The following is a 17,672-nucleotide window of genomic DNA, read 5'->3' as shown; positions in this document are numbered from 1 at the left end:
TGGGTTACAGAAATATAATTTTTGAAGGTGATGCACATGCTGTAGCTAAAACTGATTCTACAACAGATGAGAGTTGGGTTTGGAATGGATTGATTTTTGAAGATATTAGAAGGACTCTTTGCTGTAGTACATCATGGAAAGTCCAATTTGTATATAGAGAAGTTAATATGATTGCTCACAAATTGGCAAAGTATGCATTGCTTGATGATGCAAAGAAGATATGGTTAGAGGAAGGACTAGATTGCACGCGTAATGAGTTAATTAAGGATAAACTTTGTATGGATCCTATTTTATGAATGAATGAAATGTTATGATGTTGATTTCAAAATTAAAAAAAAAAAACATATTAACATGAAAATTGAACCGTATATTAAATATGTTTAATTATATATATATATATATATATCTTTTAATCAAAGGCCATTACACTATGTATTATTTATGTGATATAATTTGATTCATAAAATTTAAATTTTAAAATTTATTTTCTAAACTAAATTATGTCACGCGAATCCTCTCTGATGTAAATATATTTAAATATAATTATTATAAAACCTCATTGCACTGAATCTTAAATTCTGTGATCTCTTACCGAATTCGCATAATGTTTCAAAAGTTACATGTCCTGTAAATCGCAAAAAGACAAATATTTGAGAAAAGAGAGAGTTCAAATCACCTAAAATGAATGTAAAGAAAATAAAAGCAAAAGCAGCCATTCATCTATGGCCGAATTTGAAAGCCGAATAGCGCCTTGGGCCCAAGACCACCGCCATAAAGAAAAGTAAAGAAGAAGCGAAGCAGCTCCCAAGCCAAAACCCGCACAAGAGTACAACATCTCCGACTATCTTCCTCAGGCTGAGAGGCTCTGTGCCGTTGCCGAGGAAATGGCTTCTTCCAAAGTTCTCATGGTTGGTTGGATACCAATTCAACTTTTATACACACGCATATTGCTTTTAGCTCTAAATAAACTATTTTCTTTGTTACTGTGTGGTTTTTCGATTCTTATCAGTGTTCTCTTTTCAATCTCCTTTTCAGGTGGCGGAGAAGCCTAGCATTGCTCTCTCAATTGCTTCCGCACTCTCCCGAGGCCAGGTGTTCCTCTCTCTCTCTCTCTCTCTCTCTCTCTCTCTCTCTCCCCCCTCTCTGTGTTTTTGTTTTCACACTCTGCAACCCTAGCTTCAATTAAGGCTCTTTTTGGACGCTAAGCAGATGTAATAACCACGGGAAAATTAGGATTTAGGATTATCGATGTTTCATTATTTACAGAGCAGGGCAATTCTTTTTTCTTTTCCCAATTTTTTGTTAAATGTAAAACTTATTGACGTGAATTTCTTTCTGCTTAGTGTAAAATTTGGTGAGAAATGATATATATGTATGCATATTATATATATGTATATTGTTACGATACATGCATGTATATTATTACGAATTTATAATAGATATAGACAGGACATTTTGGACGTGCATTATGCCCAGTTTGGACTCTCGAAATACTTTCTTCTTCTTATCACATTTCATGACATGACATGACACTGTATTGCTGAATTTTGAATGTGAATAACATCGAAGACAAATACTTGTATGTTACAGATGTCAACGAGAAAGGGCAGTACTGATGTTCATGAGTTTGATGGAATGTTTCGCGGATTTCATGCCCATTTTAAAGTCACCTCAGTTATTGGTCACGTTTTCAGGTCACTATTCTCAAATTATATATATATATATATATATATTAAGTTCATTAAATACTGCACTGTTCTTATTTTATTTTATTTTTATTTTTATAAGTAATAAGAAAATTTTATTGACAAGTAAATATGCATAGCTCAAGTACACAGGAAGAATACAAGAGAAAACACTTAAATACAAGCTATGAACTAGAATAGGCTAAGAGCAAATCATGAAGATTGTCTCCATTCAAAACAAGAGCCTTCGCCCAAATACACAAAATGCTAAAGAAAAACTCTCTGAGAAAAACTTTCTAAGTTCTCCCATCGAACACTCTCTATCTTCAAAGCACCGCCCATTATACCCATTTCTTTCCAACCAAATAGAAACAATGAGATGATTCCCCTTAGAACCTTGCCAACAAGCTAAGAGATCCACCATTCGCTTAGTGATCACCCAAGCAATATCCGTCCTACCAAAAATCTCTTCCCAAAAAGTCTTAGCCACCTCGCAATGAAGAATAAGTGATCAACAAATTCATCATCTTTCTTACACATGAAGCACCAAATCAACCTTAGCTCCTCAAATGCACTCCCAAGGAAATTTATTAACACAATGACAAGTCAACGCCTTATAATAGAAGCTAACCGAGAATCTGAAATTTCCAGCGTGGATCCACACCAAACTATCCTCCCTTCCCTGAACAATCTTTTTTGATAAGTCCCTTCCCTGAACAATCTTCATATCTTATAACCTCCCAAAAAAATCAGAAATGACATACACTTCCCAATTATGTGCATTTCTAATAAAATTTACATTCCATTGAGGAATGTTGTTTGAAAAAACAAATGAATCAACCACAGCAGCATTTTGATCTCTTGCAATCCTAAAGAGGGAAGGAAAAGCATTCTTAATAGCCAAATTCGAATAGTCTTGCCTTAGTTAGGTTCCATGTCATGGAAAAAGAGAAATATGAATGGTAGTTGTATAAGCATCAAGTGCACCCAAATCAACTGTTGATTAGCATAAGAAATCTACATAAAAAATTCATTAGAACGGTGTCCTATACCCAGTGAATTGAACATTCAGATCCCTGTGCAAGCCAATTAGGGATTGTGATTGGTAGTGCAAAGCACCCCCCAATAACATTGTTTGATATTTAGGGCATGTTCAACATATAAATTCATTCAAAAGATTAGTGGTCTGATGGCAGGGTATTGTCCAAAACCTAAAAATTCAGTGTTTTGTTGGTGAAGTATTGCCTGGCTTAAAGGAGAATCACATGGATTCGGTGAGTGGCTGCCACAACCAAAACTTCTAGTAATTTATCTGTGTTGGTGTGGTATCTGCTGCCTTTTTACAAGCCGGACATATGATGGGGATGAAAGAGTTAGAAGAACTGAAGAAGTGAGTGAGAAGAGAGAGAGAGACTTAAGTGTGGTTTGTGGAAAGAATCAGAACTTCTGGTGAGGTCAACAAAAGGCCTAGTTGTAGGTTCTGTAAGGCTTATGGCAGGACGAGCAAAGAGGGAAAAGATGTAACATAAAATTAAGTTCAGAAAAAAAAAACTTGAAACTCAAGCTTATTCTTAGATATTTGAGGGCTCAATAGTGCTTTAAGAATTCTTCATCAAAGAAGCATTTTTTTTTAATAAAAAAATTTCTATAAACCAGCTTTTAGGTGCCAAGAGTTCTTTATAGATGTCCAATCACAAAAGCTGGAAGAGGCCAAAACTTTGTAGGGACGTGCTCTTGAGATTAATTTACCAACTTATAATAGTCACTCATTTTGATATGGCAATACCACTTCATTGACTGACTGAAACAGGTGTTCAGTCTGGAGATAGAATTGATGATTAATTTCAAATGACACTGGAATTTTTGGTATTAGTCATTTTTCCTAGGATTGGTGTAAGTGTGATCGTCTTTTTGCATATCAGAACTCCCATTCTCATTTAAGATTTTGCAAGTAGCAATTTTTAATCATGAACGTGTAGCTTTAATTCACTACTGCTTTTGGATTGTTAATTTTGTCCAGTATAGATTTTCATGCTTTGTTTGTCATTATAACTTGTGTATAGATCTTTCATTGGAGTGTTTTCTTTTTATGTGAATCTAGTGTAGATTTTCCAGTTACATATCAAGATTGGAAAGTCACTGATCCATTGGATCTTTTCTATGCTCCAATTATTAAGGCAGAGTCAAACCCTAAGGTATTATTGCGCTTTCAGATTTTTCCTTTCTGTTTGTAGTTAATCTTCCTCTACATGTATGTTCTTTTGTTCCCTCCCAAACTACTTCTGGAAGTTTGTAAACGTTAAGAAGGGAGGTTGGATTACTTAACCAAAAAAAAAAAAAGAAGGGAGGTTGGAATAAATTTCTCATTGTTGTTGAAAGCCAAAGTTCTTGGAGTAGTTGGAAGATACTTTTACATGCTTGGATATTGTTGTTGGACATGTAAATGCTGCGTCATGTGGAAAAAGAATGTCTAAGTAATATTAATGTTAACTTTTTTCTATTGAAGTATCAAGAAACTATGTATAGATTTGATTGGTTGTATTTTATAGTGCTTGGAAATCAAGATGATGTTACAATTGTTTCTCCCATATAAAGGTTTTTGGGGAACATACTTGGATATTGTTGTTGGACATGTAAACGCTGCGTTATATGGAAAAATAATGACTAATTAATATTAATGTTAGCTTTTTTCTGTTGAAGTATCAAGAAACTATGTATAGATTTGATTGGTTGGATTTTATAGTGCTTGGAAATCAAGATGATGTTACAATTGTTTCTCCCATATAAAGTTTTTTTGGGAAATTACACTTTACCCCCTAAAATAGCACCCTTTTGTAGTTTGACCTCAAAAGTACCGAATTTGTCCCTTAGTTTCTTGGCTTTTAGAAAAGGTTACAATGTGCACCCTCAATTACGATTGAGAAGCGTTAGGTCTACACACAAATCTTACACAAGAAAGTTTACACTGACGTGACTTAATGTAATACATCATATCTACTTTATAATGAAAGAGCTTTAGAATCTGATGGATCACATTAAATCACGTCAGTGTGTAAACTTTCTTGGGTAAGATTTATATGTAGATCAAATATTTCTCATTACAATTTGACCATTAAGATTGTGTCACATCATCTATTTTTGTCTATTTTAACTGTTAGATTTTAACAACCGTGTGCATTGCAACTTGTATGTCGAATTGGGATACCAAGTCACAACTTTGGTTGTTTGGAAGTCACATTGTAAAAGGATAGTTATTTAGGGGGTTAAATTGTAGTTTCCCTTTGTTTTTATAAGTAGTATACATGGATATATCCATCTTTGTGTGCATGTAACGCATAAATCATCATCTATTCAAGTGCTTGTTCTTTGGAACATATAAACTTCATGCCTTCTCATTTGTAGCTTTTTGGTGTCTTTCAAGTAATTTTATCTGCATGTAGGCCTTAATTTAACTCAAATTTAGAGTTAGAAGATTTTGTTTGTTTAATTGCAATACCGTTTGCCATGCTGCTTTGGATTTTTTAGACTCTCCTTCTTTCTCAATATTTTGATTAGTTTTCCTGGTATAAGGCTCATATTTGTAGGCATTTGAACCAAGAAGCTCGTGGCTGTGGTCATTTGGTGTTATGGTTGGATTGTGATCGTGAAGGAGAAAATATATGCTTTGAAGGTAGCTCTTGCCCCTCTTCCACCCTCTCTCATGCTAACTCTTGTGAATGATATCAAGCACAATTTTTTGATAGGTAAAATATAATTTTATTGAAAAAAGAAAAAAGGCATAGCCCAAGTACACATGAAGTATCAACTGAGAATACCTAATTACAAATTAGGAGCTAGAAAGTGATACAAAAAAGTCATGAAAGTTGGCTCCGTTGAAAACTCTAGTAGAAGCCCAATGAAATAAAGTCTGGAAAAAGAAACTTCTAAGCTCACCTGGAGAGCACTCCTTATCTTCAAAGCTCCGGCCATTATTTCCAAGTACACTCTTCTTGTTTCAATAACTAAATCTTCAACAATATGAAGGAAATGTATGAGGGTTTTTGAAACATTGACTTGCAACTAGCGAGGACTTGAATCTTTGTTTTGTCTGTAATGTTGTATTAATCTTCTAGGAACCACATCCAAAACTTCAAGGGCGAGCATAACACTCCCATCCTGCATGGTATTGTACACTAACTTTAAAAAAATTAAAGGGATTCTTGTTGCGGTGAAGTTGGTGATGACTTCAAGTTCCACCTGGTCAGGTAGTCTAAGATTTGCACTCTGATCTCGTTGGGCAGTTTGGGTGGGTTAGAGACATAGGCCTTGTTTGGGTAATGAGATGACGTGAGAAATTCTCAAAACTTCTCCAATTTTCTTCCCAAAAATCACTAAAATACAAAACACTTTTCAATTTCAAATATTCAAATTTTCCATCTAATCATTACAACTTTTACAAACTTCAAAACAAAACACAAAAATTAATACAACTTTTTCAAACTTCAAAACAAAAATAATATTAAAAAATTATATTCAAACAATTTTTTTTAACTTTAGGAGTGGTTTGTTTTTACAAACCATCTCAACTCATCTTATCTCATCTAATCATTACAACTTTCCCAAACTCCTACACAAAATACAATAAACAATTCAATTTTTTCAAATCCCAAAACAAAAATAATATTCTAATAATATTTTATTTAACTTTCATCTAAGCTAATTCAACCTTTCCTTTCTCCTTTCCCAAAGCCCAATAAAACATCTTAACTTAAAACCATTTCACTACTATTCACAAATAATTTCACTACTATTCACAGAATTCCGAGATACTCCAAGTGTCCAAACGAGCCCATAATCGTGTGTTTAACAAAGCTCTTTTGGGCTAATGGCTATGATGGTATGCTACAAAGAGGTAGGCATTGTTGTTATCAGTGGTAGAAGCGAAATGCGGTAGTGTGTGGGGAGAATGAGCTTCAAATGAGGTTAGTTGATTTTGGGATTCAAGTGTGGAAAAATCTCAGAATGGGATGGGGGATTTTTTTGTTTCATTTGTTTGGAGGTGAGAGTAGGGTCAAAAGTTAGATTTTTGTATAATTTTTGGTGCGAAGATCAGCCATTGAAGATAGTTTTCGCGGCTTTCTTTAGTATTCACAGTAATAAAGAGGTTTGGTTGTAGAACTATATAGATTTCTAATAACAAACCGTAGTGGAACATTGCATTTTTTTTATAGTTAATAAGAGATTTTATTCCAAGTAAATAGGCATAGCCCAAGTACATAGGATGTATAGAAGTGAGTACACCTAAATACAAGCTAAAGCAAAACAGTACTAAAATAAAACATTGCAAAAATTCCCATCCCTTACAAGATTTTTCACCCAAAAATCTTAAAAGTGCAAAACAAAAAATCCCTAAACTCCCCCATATAACGTTCACAATCTTCAAAACACCTCCCAGTTCTTTCTAGCCATAAGCACCAAAACAAACCTAAGGGACTCATCCTCGATGCTGCTGCACTGCCTCTACATCCCACTGAACCTTGCCAGCAAGCCAAAAATTCCACCACATGCATAGGCATCACCCAAGAATGCCTACCCTTGCTAACAGTGAAGAAAAAGATGGTTAACAGATTCACCATCCTTCTTACACATAAAACACCGATCAACCACAAATAAACCTCTCTTCCTCAAATTATCCATGGTTAATATTTTCCCAATAGACACCAACCAACAGAAAAAAGCAAACTTGCTAGGCACCTTTGCCCTCCAAATACATTTTCAGGGATAGTCTTTAACTCCCTGACTAATTAATGCCTTATAAAAAGATATTACAGTAAATGTGGAGTTATTTTTTTGCAACCACAGCAGGTTGTCCTCTCTATTCTGATCAATTTTCCTATCATATAATCTTCCCAAAAAATCAGATACCTCACCCACTTCCCAGTCCTGCACATCTCTGTTAAAATCCACATTCCACTAAAGCATGTTATTAGAAATCTTATAAGACTCAGCCACTGCAGCCCTTTTATCTCTAGCAATCCTAAATAAATTAGGATAAATGTACCTAAGAGCCCGGCACCAAGTATCATGCCAAAAATAAATATTGGCCCCATCCCCCACTTTAATTTTTTTTTTTTAAATCCCGCCATACTAACCGGATGGACTTCCACTAGCCCGCCCCATACACCCCTTTAACTTCATTTGTGCACCAGCTCCCCCACATCCTCCCATATTTAATTTCCACAATTTCTCTCCATAATGCATTATTCTCAAAATGGTACCTCCAAAGCCATTTCCCAAGTAGAGCTTTATTTGAAATTTCTCACACCCAAACCTCCACATGAAACCGGTTGACAAACCTTGTTCCAACTCATCAAATTAAATTTTCTTTCCTCACCACATGAAACGTCCACAACTGGATGGAACATTACATTTGTCGAATCAGTACATGATTTGGAGAGATAAGGTTATGCTTCGACGCAAGATTTTCTTGCAAATTTCCAAAAGTTTTGAAAACCTTTTAAAGATTTGTTTTTGGGTTTTGCAAAGTGGTTTCACCCATTAAAAAAAATGTTTGAACTGAGAATGTTACTAAGAGATGTTTTTATTGGGATTTAAAAACGTGGTGAGGTCCGTTGCAAATTTGTATGGGAAGAAAACTTTCGTATGTTTTAGAGTTTGAGAAGGTGGTTTTGTTTTTTTTTTTTGGGAAATCGAGGTAAAACCTTGAGATGACAATTATTTTTGAGTATTTTTGGGTTGACGTTGTTTGGTTCGAAGATGAAAAATCTTAAAAATTTCTTGTTCTCAAAAATACCCTAAGAGATTTCCCCCAGCTTCTCATCATTTATTGATTTCCTCCAGCTCCTGATCATGCATTTATTTAAAAATCAATATACCATGCATTGGTTTGATGACAGTCCGTAGGAAGATTTTTTATGGTAAATAATTTGAGAAAGAGAGGTTATAATAATGTATTGGTGTTATATGTGCAAGTTGTCACGCTCTGGACCTGAAGGTTAGGATTGAGTCTCTATCACTAGAAATCAATAATCAAATAGTAAAAATCAATCTTAGAATTTTGTGAATAGTAATAAAATGGTGGTTTGAGTGAAGATGTTTTGTTGGATTTTGGGAAATGAGAGAGAAAAAGTTGAATAAACATATTATAAAGTAAAAAAAATTGTTTGAATATAATTTTTGTTTTGAAATTTGTAAAAGTTGTATTGATTTTTATGTTTGAATAATGATTAGGTAATGATTAGATGAAAAAGTTGAACATTTGATATTGAAAAGTGTTTTGTGTTTGAGTGATATTTGGGAATGAAATTATGAGAAGTTTTAAGAATTCTCGTAATGTCCAAACATGCCCTTATTCTAGTAAGATGTGCCCTTTGGCACTTATTTCACTTTGCACTGCTATCCGACTCTAGTGCTCTCTATTCCTAATCCCTAGCATGTACCTCATTGTCATCTGAAAGGAAAGAGAATAAATGGGTGAGTCCATCTCGACTCTATAAATAGTGAACATATACTAGTTTGTAGAACACGAGTCAGTAGCTTGCAAGCAATGCAATGATGAACAAAACCTAATTGTAGTGCAAATTAATAAAAATTTACCGTAAATACATAAGCAGTAACAATATAAGTAACATTAGCCACATATTTAAGGCCATGGTAGGGCTAGTAATAGAGCAATACCAAGTATCCATACTTGGTAGCCATGTTTTACGCCCATGGCAGGGCCAGTAACAGTTTGGTAACCGAGCAAAAGCAGTAACAGGAATCTCATGGCTTGTGGGTTTATTTTTTTTTGATAAGTAAAAATATTTTATATATCAATAGAAGTAATTAAGTACACTGGACGTATACAAGAAAACACCTAGCCCATACTAGACAGCCTGTGAAACACTACCCAAAAACTCCAAGCTCAAATTAGAAAGGAACACACCTCCTCAACCCCAGGCCCTTGTTCCTCATAGAACTAATCCTCTACCCGAAAAACTCACTACGAGAACGTCTTCACAATGCCCTCCCTCTAGTCTTCCCTTGACTTGAGATACCTCCCTTAGCATCGTAGTTGATTGCCCTTGAAAGACGCTTTAACTCCTTGCTTTTCTTAAATTTTAATTTGGTTTCACGCACGTCTCGCCTCAATCGTAGTGAGTATTGCTTTAATTCCGTCTTCATATCCTCCGTGTGTAAGCCCTAGGATTTGTTGAAATCTATTAACTTTATTCAAAACCCAATTCGATGGTGACCTCGCTATATTGTTTAACGGAGGAAGAGAAAATAGGGGAATGAATTATCCCTAGACACAATACCCAACTGCACTCCTGACTTTAAACCTTCCTCCACACGAGGCACCAACGACAAACTTTCTTTCCAACATATGGTTGCTCGACAACAATATCGTTGTTGTCCATTGTTTTTGTCACCATTACAGGTTCCTCCCCTCCATCAATCAACATTGCTTGTATGTATTCCACTCCTTTACGATCTTTGCCGTGCCACTTTGTGACCCTACTGCTCCCTCAGGAGACATAGAACAGGTAGGGGAAACACAACCTTCTGTAACCCTGTTTGCATATTTTAAAAAAGGCTCGACTTTTTTAAAATATTCAAAACCATGGATGGACGCCCATCTTCAACTAAATATGAACCTTGGACAGAAGTACCAACCCCATCTGCAACTGGTGCCTGAGGCCCTACTACTCTCTCTGGAGGCATAGTGACATTGGCATGGACAAAGATGCCAGTGTCCAACGACCCTATTTGTGACGGTGTTGAAACCTTTGCCGGCACACTTGTGGCCTTTAAACTCGAAGGATCAACCCCCTGCCTGCCCTCCATCATCCATTCTCGACCCACCACCAAAATCCAAGACTAGGTCCAGCCCCTTATCCACTTTAATCATCAGATCTCTCATATAGTCCATAACTCTCTTCAATTGAGTGCCTTCCCCTTTCCTTTTGCCACTGAGCTGATCTCGGCCCGACTACTCGCTATTGACCTCAACACCGCAACGTACGAAGCACCTTTAATTGAGGAAGACCTTCCCACTGTTTTTCCATCAACGAACTCTCCACTGTTTGCATGCTTCATAAAAGTGGCTTTGGACCCAGTAACACTATGAATGGATTGCATAAAGCCTCTCCATCCAAAGCCATTTGCGCCCTCCGGAATCACCAACAAGCCTTTCCTCCTTCCATTGCGGAATTATGAGAATTGCAGAAAGCTGCCCCTTTCGTTAACATGATGTTGAATAATAAAAACTCCATTATCCATTCTTAGCTCTTTGAAGAAACCTTCATTACATTTAAGTTCTAAACAATCCTCAATCCCCTTAACCACCCACGAAGCTGCCATCCCACTTAGACACATGAACTTGGCTATCCTTTTGCTACATTCAGAGATACGAAAACTATTACCTCCCTCTTTCGTAAAAATGAAAGTTTTTTATTTTACTTTCAACCACCTCTCGCCTTCCAACTTAGATGAATCCACATCGCGCGTCGTCATCTTCAGATTCTAAAACCCAAGTTAGAGATATCCTACTGCTCCCTCTTCATCCTCTTAAGGGAAAAAAAAATAGTTATGTGCCCAGAAAAAAGAGTGACTGTAGAAAACCCGATCGTCGGAAAGAAGTTTGTTGCTGAAATGCTCTCCGAGAGGTCGTCGGAGCCCATCGGATTGTTCTGTGGAAGCCACAAAGACCTCGCACCTGACAGATCTCAACAAAAAGAAAAACTCAAACCCAAAATCCTGGTCACCGGATGAAGTCCGACGTCAGATGGCCAAAAAAGATCACCGGGACCTGTCGCACCCTTATGTGAAGTCGCGTAGGCACAGTACCACCGGAGGGTGGCTCCTTCGAGACTACGCAGAAAAGAAACTTAGAAAGAACAAAAAAACCCAGGTTGCCTGAAGGGTTTCCGGCGCTGGATACCCTTCGGCGATGTTGCTGGTGCTTGTCGGCCCTAACTGTGCCATACGTGAAGTGGCACTTGTCAGACCAGGGATGGCGGCGGTATCTCGAGGGTTTTCTCTCTCTCTCTCTCTCTCTCTCTCTCTCTCTCTCTCTCTCTCCTGCTTTGTGGGTTTTTAAGATGCAATACAATAATGGTAATTGTGCAAGGATAAGTAAATATCTTGTGACTGTAAAGTTAGTAATAAATTGGGTTTGGAGGTTATCCAGTACAATATTCAATGCAGATAATAGTGCAAAAAATAATTGAGTCATTTTTCATAGCAAAATGTGCTATTTTCTCAAAATCAAAGTTTAGCATAGGAACATCGTGTAATTGTTAACAGTGAACTATCTAAGCTTTGAAACCGAACAATAGCAATGTCACAACCTAACAAAAAATTATCACTAGCATATTAATAATCATGCCAACATAGGCCTGTACTCAACAACCAAAACTCATATGAAAAAAGACTATAAAAGGATAAGATTCCACCATTCTTGCCTAGACACATAATACTCCTCTATTCAGTACATTGCTGCCCAATGCCAAAGTTTCTGGCCATCCATCTACCTCAAACATGAACCTCGAATTTACCCCTTTTTAGTTCAACAACGCGTGATGAAACAACACAACGTAACTCATTATCCTCTTTTGTAGCACACTCAAAACCAACCTCAACATGATAAATAGCTGAGCAATCCATATACTAAATTAGAAATACAAATCTCAGTCCACGACATTCCTAGAAATAGTTTAGCAATTCAACCATCTGGGTTAGTATGGTCCCATATAGAAAGGTTCTTCAGAAATCATTATAACCCGAAACCTTCTGCAAAATTCACCTTGGGTTTGAATCGATGCGAGATTAGTCATTGTGAGTAATTAAGGGGTTGTGAACAATGGGGAAAGTGTTAGGTGCGGAAAACAATCGTTGAAAGAGGGTGAGAAGTTGAATAAAGCGATAGAGAGAGAGAGAGAGAGAGAGAGAGAGAGAGAGAGAGAGAGAGAGAGAAATCATTATAACCCGAAACCTTCTGCAAAATTCACCTTGGGTTTGAATCGATGCGAGATTAGTCATTGTGAGTAATTAAGGGGTTGTGAACAATGGGGAAAGTGTTAGGTGTGGAAAACAATCGTTGAAAGAGGGTGAGAAGTTGAATAAAGCGAGAGAGAGAGAGAGAGAGAGAGAGAGAGAGAGAGAGAGAGAGAGAGAGAGAGAGAGAGAGAGAGAGAGAGAGAGCTTCCCAAGATGAAATGGGACGGTGGTGCATGATGTGGTGGTGTTGGTGCAGTGGGGCTATTGTAGATGAGGCTGGAAAGAGAAAAATGTGAGAGAGAGAGAGAGAGAGAGAGAGAGAGAGAGAGAGAGAGAGAGAGAGAGAGAATCAAAATAGAAGAGAGAAGCGGCCAAGAAAAGCATTGGTGGTAGTGCAGTTCCGCTTGAATGGCGGCAATGGCACAAACAAAGAAGGGAGCATGTAACGCCCCAAATAGAAGGCCCAAACCACATGGCCTATGCTCCAAAAGGACTAATCAATGATACAATTGGGATCCCATTATAATCTTATAAAGAGCAATAACTTCTCCTTCCCAAGCAATGTGAGATTCCATACACTACCTACCATTATCCTTATCATATGGGGTATCACAATCTCCCCTCTTAAATTCCCGACGTTCTCGTCAAGATAGTCTATCGTAGGTGGCACAACTCAAGTCTCACATTTTTTGTTGGGATAGGCTCTGATACTATTTGTAACACCCCAATGGAAGGTTCAAACCACATGGCCTATACTTCAAAAGGATTAGTCAATGATCCAATTGGAACTCCATTGGAACCTTATAAAGAGCTAAAAGTTTTCCTTCCCAAACGATGTGGGATCCCATACACCACCTACTCTTATCCTTATCATATGGGTATCACACGGTAGCTCATGCCGAGTGTGATATAGAAGGGTTGGGGAAAGGAGGGATCATTTGGTGGTGCTTTCCCCCCCCCCCCCCCCCCCCTTTTGGGCAAGCTGGGTTTTTGAATTTTATGGGTCTAGGCTTAGGAAATGGGTTGGGCCATGGCAAAATTAGAGTGGAGAAAGTATTGATCACCTTTTGATTCATTGCAAGTTGGCTAGGGGGTTATAGGTGTTGATCTTTATTTTTATTTTTATGTTTATTCTTATTCTTATATTCGAGTGGGCACCCCAATGGTTGGTGTAGTTGTTGGCAAAGCCCTTGGGAAGTCGCAATCAAGAAGATGGTGTTAGGGTTAAAAGCCATTATAATCGACTCCCTTCATAGTTGGATGGCTGTCCACAACAGCTCTTGATTTGCTGGTGTTGGAACGTTGAGCTGCCAATTCAACTAAAACCAATTGGTGTTAGAGAATGTACACTCAAGTCCCTCTCTGTTATCAATGAAATTGACCGACTTTATCAAGGAAAAAATCATAGGATAGAAAAGGTCTCAAAATATCAACTTTAACCGTTTGAGACATAGAATTTGGCTGAGGGAGGGAGATAGAAACTCTAAATTTTTTCACCAGTTAGCTAATTCAAATCGGTGGAATAATTTCATTGAAGCATTAGTCATCAATAACTCCTCCTATTCAGGCCATAGAAAAGTAAGTGAACGTATTGTACAGTATTATAATTGTCTTTAATTGGAATAATTCAGTTGGTATCCCACTTGGATGGCCTTAGTTTTGATGCCATTGGAGAGGAGGAAGTTAGGTGGATGGAATGACGGTTCGAGCAAAGCGAGATATTAGATGTTTTGCAAGCTCTAAGGTGGTGAGCAGACACCAGTTCCAGATACTTCTCTAACTCTTTTTTTCTAGACGTGTCTGGGGGTAGTCTAGATAGGTGGATGGAACGAAGTTTCAAGGAAAGTGATATATTTGATGTCTTGCAAGCTCTAAATGGTGAATGAACGTTTTCCATAGATTCTACCTTTGGAAGAGGTTTGACAAAGCCTTAATGCCACTTTTATCGCATTCACTCCTCTAGGGGATGAGAGAGCATTTTCAAACCGTTAGACTTGTTGGAGGTGTTTACAAGATTGTTTCTAAAGTCTTGGCTAATAGATGAAAGTGGCACTGTGAATTTAAATGTAGGAACTCCTTAAGCTATCCTTATCCAATGATAGGGAATGGAACCACTATAGCAGTCATGTAGGAACTCTGTAAGCTAAAGATAGAGTGCTATTCTTATTCAAAAATAGGGAATGGAACCATTATAGCAGTTTGTTTGATCCGCTGACCAAAATCGGAATATTATGAATAGTTAAAGACCAAAATGCCCTTATCTAAACAAAAATACAAGTTAAATGAATGATAACAAGATTCCTCCTCTCTAACAAGCATGGCAACTTGGATGATAACTCTTTTGTGTGTGGTTATAGCCTCTTGTATGTTGGGAGGTTTTGATCTGTCATAAAATGATGTTCCCTAATGAATTTCATTTGATACTCCTAAAGCATAATGTTAATCATTTTTTGCAGTTATTGAGTGCACTGGCTTTCATACAAGGGATGCTAGCAGAAGGGTTTATCGTGCACGGTTTTCTTCTGTTATAGGCAAAGACCTTATGAAGGCTATGGACAACCTTGTTGAACCCAACAGAGATGAGGCACTGGCAGTGGATGCTCGGCAAGAGATAGATTTGAAAGTTGGAGTTGCCTTTACACGATTTCAAACTACTTATTTCCAGGGAAAATATGGGAATCTTGATTCTAGAGTCATCTCGTAGGTTCTCCTTCTCTCACATCCTTTTTTGTAGTTTATGTATCTAATGCCATATATTATCTATGTCCTTTTGCACTTTTGGTCTGTTTTGATGTATGTGAATGTCAAGTAAACTCTCATTCTACCTTCAACTTCTGTCTCCTCTGGCAAACCCGTATTCTTCATAATAAAGTTCAGAATGCTTGTAAAATGCATACTTATCAAAAAGGAATGTTAGTAAAATATTAAAATTCCAGATATGACCAGAAATTCTAACATGAGCAAAGAATGGGAGAACAACTTATAAAAAAGAAAGGAGAAAAAAACATAGAATGGATGAACTAAAAGAAGGGTAGAGAAAATATCAGTCTTAGTGATGGGTTTTGGCTTCCGTTTGCTTTAGTAACTGCCAAAGGATAAGATAGACATGACAAAACCAAGTTAATTGGACAAATGTAGGCACATGGCGGCTTTCAGTTGTACCCCGTCTAAGTGGATTCAATATTCCTTTCCAAATATCTATATATATATAGTTGTATGTATTTTATAAAGTGCAGTTTTTTTCTGAGTCGGCATCTTATATATATATATATATATTAATGTGTTTAAAATAAATATTTTAATCAGACAAAATCTTGGCCTTTTTTCCCCTTTCTTGAACATCATTCTTGCATCTTCTATTTGATATAATTTTTTTAACGAATCAGAGGCACCTTGAGGATGCTATGTTCTTTTGCTTTCATAACCGAGTAATTTATAGCCTCACACTGGATGGAATCACGGACGTATCCATTGTGCTTTTATACTTTTTATGGTATTTGCATTGGTATGTATTCTGAGTGATATACAATTATTCTCATGAACGCATTTTCTTTTGGAATCAGTTTAGCTTATGGCTTTCACTTATAAGTTGGTTTGTGCCTCTACTTTCAAGTATGTGACCAGGGTTTTCTTCAAATAGATTAATTGCCTTGGGATTGTGGATTACACTCCCTTTTTATCAACTTTATGTATTGTGTTAATTTTGCCATATTGTGTTAATGTTGCCCTCATTTTTTTAATTGTGTTACATTAGTTATTCCCTTAGCTGTAGCTCAGTTGGCACAAGGGTGAACTGGGGTCAAGTGGATCCAAGGTTCTTGATTTTCTAACAGTGAATATGAGACCACTTTTATTTTAAATATTTTCCAAGGTGCTGTGTAGCTAAATTTCATTTTTAGATATATGTTCTGATTTCTATTGGAGTGAATAATGCTTATGAATTGCTTGTTTCAGCTACGGACCATGTCAAACTCCCACCCTAGGGTTTTGTGTACAGCGCTATTTGCAAATAACTACTTTTAAGCCAGAAAAGTTTTGGGCTTTGCGACCTTACATAATACAAGATGGATATGAACTTCAGCTAGAATGGGAGCGTAACAAGTTGTTTGACGTAGATGTGAGGCCGGATTTGCTTTATCCTTGCAGTACCCTTTCTTAACTTTTCAATGATAATGTGTTTCATACTTCTCCATATTTCAGGTCACTATTATGTTTCAAAAGTTGGTAATGGAAGATGGAATTTTAGAAGTTACTGAAATATCAGAAAAACAGGAAAGCAAAAGTCGTCCTTCTGGTCTTAATACGGTGAATCTTCTGAAGGTCAGAAACATTTGCGGATTGACTTGCCTTTTTTATTAATTGAATACCATATTGAGTCGAAATACATGTACACTGTGATATCAAAGCCTTTAAAGTAATATGACTATGGGATGTGAGCTTCACCAGCTAGATATATTCTTAGCCAGTGTCAACTGGGAGAAACATACTGGCGTCTTCAAGAGTTCAAGAGCATTGAATAAAGGCCATCGGTTATCACCTTGGGTTTTGATATAATAACGGTGATTCTTAGAATGATGGTTGCAATTGCTATGGGTGGCTATCTGTCTGGGTTTGAGGTTGGCATGGGTAATTGTGGGGCTATGATGATTTCTAATATGCTGTTTCCGGATGCTGCTACTGTTTTTTGATGTTGTATCTGAAAATTAAGCTAGAACATGTGTATGGCTGTTCTATTTTGTTCCTGTGGGAGAGTTTGATGGGATTGAGGGGTTGGCAGGAGTTTTGGGATGTAAATTAGGAGTTTGCACACCACATATTTTTCTATGCCTTTGGGTTCTTCTTTTAGGGCTCTTGTGATGTGGATAACTGACATTGAAAAGATTGAGAGAGAGAGAAAAAAAAAAAAAACAATACCATTGAGAAGATGGAAAGTTGACTCCTCACGGGTTGGAAAAAGAAAAGTTGTACTTCTCAAAATGGAGGTGGATTGCTCTAATCAAAATT

At 36.9% G+C, this 17,672-nt stretch overlaps 1 protein-coding gene across 3 annotated transcripts in view; it reads left to right on the top strand.

Moving 5' to 3' along the window:
• The first annotated feature begins 674 nt into the window (after window positions 1-674).
• Window positions 675-17,672, top strand: part of LOC122315404 (DNA topoisomerase 3-beta) — a 43,179-nt gene continuing 26,181 nt past the window's right edge. The window contains exons 1-8 of one of the 3 annotated variants that reach the window (XM_043131288.1): window positions 676-908; window positions 1,036-1,092; window positions 1,591-1,694; window positions 3,792-3,880; window positions 5,256-5,355; window positions 15,125-15,368; window positions 16,623-16,785; window positions 16,869-16,988. In XM_043131288.1, coding sequence (XP_042987222.1) covers window positions 1,616-1,694; window positions 3,792-3,880; window positions 5,256-5,355; window positions 15,125-15,368; window positions 16,623-16,785; window positions 16,869-16,988 — 795 coding nt within the window. In that variant the 5' untranslated portion in view covers window positions 676-908; window positions 1,036-1,092; window positions 1,591-1,615. Of the gene's footprint in view, window positions 909-1,035; window positions 1,093-1,590; window positions 1,695-3,786; window positions 3,881-5,255; window positions 5,356-15,124; window positions 15,369-16,622; window positions 16,786-16,868; window positions 16,989-17,672 lie in introns of all 3 variants that reach the window. The other 2 variants (XM_043131283.1, XM_043131293.1) reach the window with 2 other exon arrangements.

The sequence above is a fragment of the Carya illinoinensis genome, chromosome 1 (genome assembly GCF_018687715.1).
Source record: "Carya illinoinensis cultivar Pawnee chromosome 1, C.illinoinensisPawnee_v1, whole genome shotgun sequence".
NCBI lineage: Eukaryota > Viridiplantae > Streptophyta > Magnoliopsida > Fagales > Juglandaceae > Carya > Carya illinoinensis.
This window is presented reverse-complemented; position numbering and strand designations above follow the sequence as displayed.